At 41.1% G+C, this 3,553-nt stretch overlaps 1 protein-coding gene across 2 annotated transcripts in view; it reads left to right on the top strand.

Annotated features, from left to right (window-relative positions):
* Window positions 1-362: 362 nt before the first annotated feature.
* Window positions 363-3,553, top strand: part of FABP7 (fatty acid binding protein 7) — a 5,167-nt gene continuing 1,976 nt past the window's right edge. The window contains exons 1-3 of one of the 2 annotated variants that reach the window (XM_032274896.1): window positions 363-748; window positions 1,175-1,347; window positions 1,973-2,074. In XM_032274896.1, coding sequence (XP_032130787.1) covers window positions 676-748; window positions 1,175-1,347; window positions 1,973-2,074 — 348 coding nt within the window. In that variant the 5' untranslated portion in view covers window positions 363-675. Of the gene's footprint in view, window positions 749-1,174; window positions 1,348-1,972; window positions 2,210-3,553 lie in introns of those variants that run through there. The other variant, XM_032274895.1, reaches the window with a different exon arrangement.

Raw genomic sequence — 3,553 nt, 5'->3', positions numbered from 1 at the left:
TAGCCTTCAAGCAGTATATCTAGGGAAGGCATTTACACCTCCTCCCCCTCCTCTTTTTCAGTTTGGCTTACTCTAGCCTGCATTTTGCTCTCCCTGTAACTATGAGAGAAAATAACACACACTATTCAGCCTCCTTTGTCTGCAAAGTCTGGCGTTTCAGTGGTTTTCTTTAAGGGGGTCCTCATTTGTAACCAGCTTTGCCATTAACGGAAATCAATCTGAATGCCCCATTGTGCATCTTTTTTCTTTCCTTGCAGTCTGAGACTGCCTTTGCCAAGTTTTTTCTCACTGAACCTGAAAGACCTCCTCTCATTTTCCCGTTCCCTGCCTCCAGCCCCATTGAATCCCTGCAGAGCCTTCTCAGGCAGAAGGGCTGTAGTGTAGGGATTGGGAGGAACTCGACCTACTCCGCTAACCCAGTGGCCTGAGCCAATCACAAAGAGGATTGGAGCCTCACTCGAGCGCTCCTTCCCTTCTCCGCCCTCTGTGGCAGCCTCTTGGAAAGAGGGACACTGGAGGGGTGTGTTTGCAATTCAAATCATTGGATTTTTGCCCACCCTCTTTCCAAATAAAAAGGCAGGATCTGCTCGCCGATGTGTAAAGGGTCTTCCGAACTGCAGTGGCAATTAGACCAGAAGATCCTCGCTCTTGTCTTAAAGAGGGGAAGGGGCAAGGATGGTGGAGGCTTTCTGTGCTACCTGGAAACTGACAGACAGTCAGAACTTCGATGAGTACATGAAGGCGCTAGGTAGGTAACAATGAGACCAATTGTTTTCTTCTTAACGTGCTGCTTCAGATACTTGCAGATTCCATTTTTCACTGATCAGGTCAGCAAGAGACAAAGACAGATCGCATTGTCCTGATCAGATGCTAGGCTATGCATTTTCCACTGAATGAATTTTTAATGCAGCTCTTGCTTGCCTTCTTACCCAGCCCCACCACCCTCAGAAACAGAACATTTGCTATTCCATGGAGAATGTGAAGCTTCTCTGTTTTGGTTTTTCTTCTGCACCCCCTTATTATCGCAGTAGTGTTTTACATGATTAATGGGCTAATCGTGCTCTAATGAAACTTACACTTTAGAACCAGTATTCCAAAATCAGAAAGCAGAGTCTTGCTTTGTGAGTTATTTTGTAAGTTGCTACAGACTGTACTGTTCTCTTTGCTATTTTAGGTGTGGGCTTTGCCACTAGGCAGGTGGGAAATGTGACCAAACCTACAGTAATTATCAGTCAGGAAGGAGACAAAGTGGTCATCAGGACTCTCAGCACATTCAAGAACACGGAGATTAGTTTCCACCTGGGAGAAGAGTTTGATGAAACCACTGCAGATGATAGAAACTGTAAGGTGAGAAACTGCTTCTTCCCCAGAGTGGGGATGGGGAACGGGGAATAAAGATTAAGATTTCCAATGCATGTTTTTTTTTTTAAGATGTTGGAAAGCGTAGAATATTTTCAGTATTTCAAGGAGAAATACACGAAAGTTAATTTAGTGTGCATATGTTATGTTTTGAACAGTGGATACTTGCTATAGCATAAATCTCAATTGTATTTGTCTTTTACTATATAGTGCTCACATTTTATATCAAACTTGTCTTTCAGAAAGTATTGAATCGTGTTTGTTTGCAAGATATCGCATTTTGTTTCATTCCTCAGGTTGCCTCAGATTGACTAAATGGACAGTTTGCCTCATTCTAAGGCTTTCTTTAGAAGGACAACTAGTTGCAAAGCACTAGTTTAGGATTTTTGTTTTTAATATATTAAATTTTCGTATTTAGAGGTATACGTGTTAAATTATTAATTATTCAAATTTATATAATAGAAAATCTAGGAGTAGAGCTAACAATAGGATAATTAATTGATCATGATTTATTCAATTATACAACTCTTTCAAAAATCATATCATTTGTCTTCCTTATCAGAAATGTGAATTGTATTTATTGCTATATTCTGCATTTTGTTGTTGGTCTCAGTCTGTTGTTAGCCTGGATGGAGACAAACTTGTTCATGTACAGAAATGGGATGGCAAAGAAACAAATTTTGTAAGGGAAATTAAGGATGGCAAAATGGTTATGGTAAGTAATGACAATTCTCCATTCTTCCTTTTTTTTACTCCTCTCTCTGCCCCTCTCACTTCCTTCCCTCTTCCTTCCTCCCCCTTCGCTTCCATTCTTCCTCCTTCTTTCCTTCTTTAATAATACATCACTAGCAAGGTTCTTTAACTATATGTAAAACAGAAGCAAAAAGATCCTAGTTGTTTTCTTCAGCTCAACTATTTTGATTGCAGGGAAAGAGAAAAATTCTTGTGTAGTTAAAAAAAATAAAAGTTGCCATTGATTTGCCTAAAAAGCTTTTTTTTTCCCTTTTTTTTCACGCCCAACTTTTTTTTTTTTTTTAATAGAGATAGGGTTTCACCATGTTGGCCAGTCTGGTCTTGAACTCCTGACCTCAGGTGATCTGCCCATCTTGACCTCCCAAAGTGCTAGGATTACAGGCGTGAGCCACCGCGCCCAGCTGTCAAAAGATTTTTTTGTAGGATAACTATGAATGTTTATCAAATAAAATTTAAATATAAAGCCCATAATCACTGAAATATATAAAGATAATTGCCATTATGAGAATCTCAGACAGATGACTTTATAGGTCCTGTAATAAGAGATGTTTAAATAGTTTATATTTCAGTTTATAAAGTTACACAAGTTAGTGCAGATAATTTAGAATATAACAGAAAAGTATAACAAAAAATTAAAACCGCCTCTAATTTATCTTCAGAGAGTTTTTTTTTCTTTGGGATGAAGTCTTTCTCTGTCACCCAGACTGGAGTGCAGGGATGCAATCTCAGCTCACTGCAACCTCCACTTCCTGGGCTCAAGCGATTCTACAACCTCAGCCTCCTGCATAGCTGGGACTACAGGTGCCAGCCACCAACACAGGGTTAATTTTTTTATATTTTTGTAGAGACTGGGTTTCATCATGTCGCCCAGGCTGGTCCCCAACTCTTGAGTTCAAAGTGATGCTCCTGCCTCCTGCCTTAGCTCCTGCTGGGATTACAGGCATGAGCCACAGCTCCCAGGCCCCAAAGAGAACCATTTTGATGTTACTTCTTTCCAGTTTTTTTTCTCAGATGCACAATATGCCTTTTAAACATGTATATTCAATGCTAGGTAGCTATGAAAAATATTTTTTTTCAATCACCCTCTTCTTACTTACTAGGAATTACCTGTAAAAGAGGATGTATTAGTGTCCTAAGGTTGCCACAACAAAGTACCACAAACTTGGCAGCTTAAAACAACAGAAATAAGGCCGGGCGCGGTGGCTCAAGCCTGTAATCCCAGCACTTTGGGAGGCCGAGGCGGGTGGATCACGAGGTCAAGAGATCGAGACCATCCTGGTCAACATGATGAAACCCCGTCTCTACTAAAAGTACAAAAAATTAGCTGGGCATGGTGGCGTGTGCCTGTAATCCCAGCGACTCAGGAGGCTGGGGCAGGAGAATTGCCTGAACCCGGGAGGCGGAGGTTGCGGTGAGCCGAGATCGCGCCATTGCACTCCAG

The sequence above is a fragment of the Sapajus apella genome, unplaced genomic scaffold, assembly GCF_009761245.1.
Source record: "Sapajus apella isolate SASKATOON/1434 unplaced genomic scaffold, GSC_monkey_1.0 scaffold6, whole genome shotgun sequence".
Lineage (NCBI taxonomy): Eukaryota > Metazoa > Chordata > Mammalia > Primates > Cebidae > Sapajus > Sapajus apella.
This window is presented reverse-complemented; position numbering and strand designations above follow the sequence as displayed.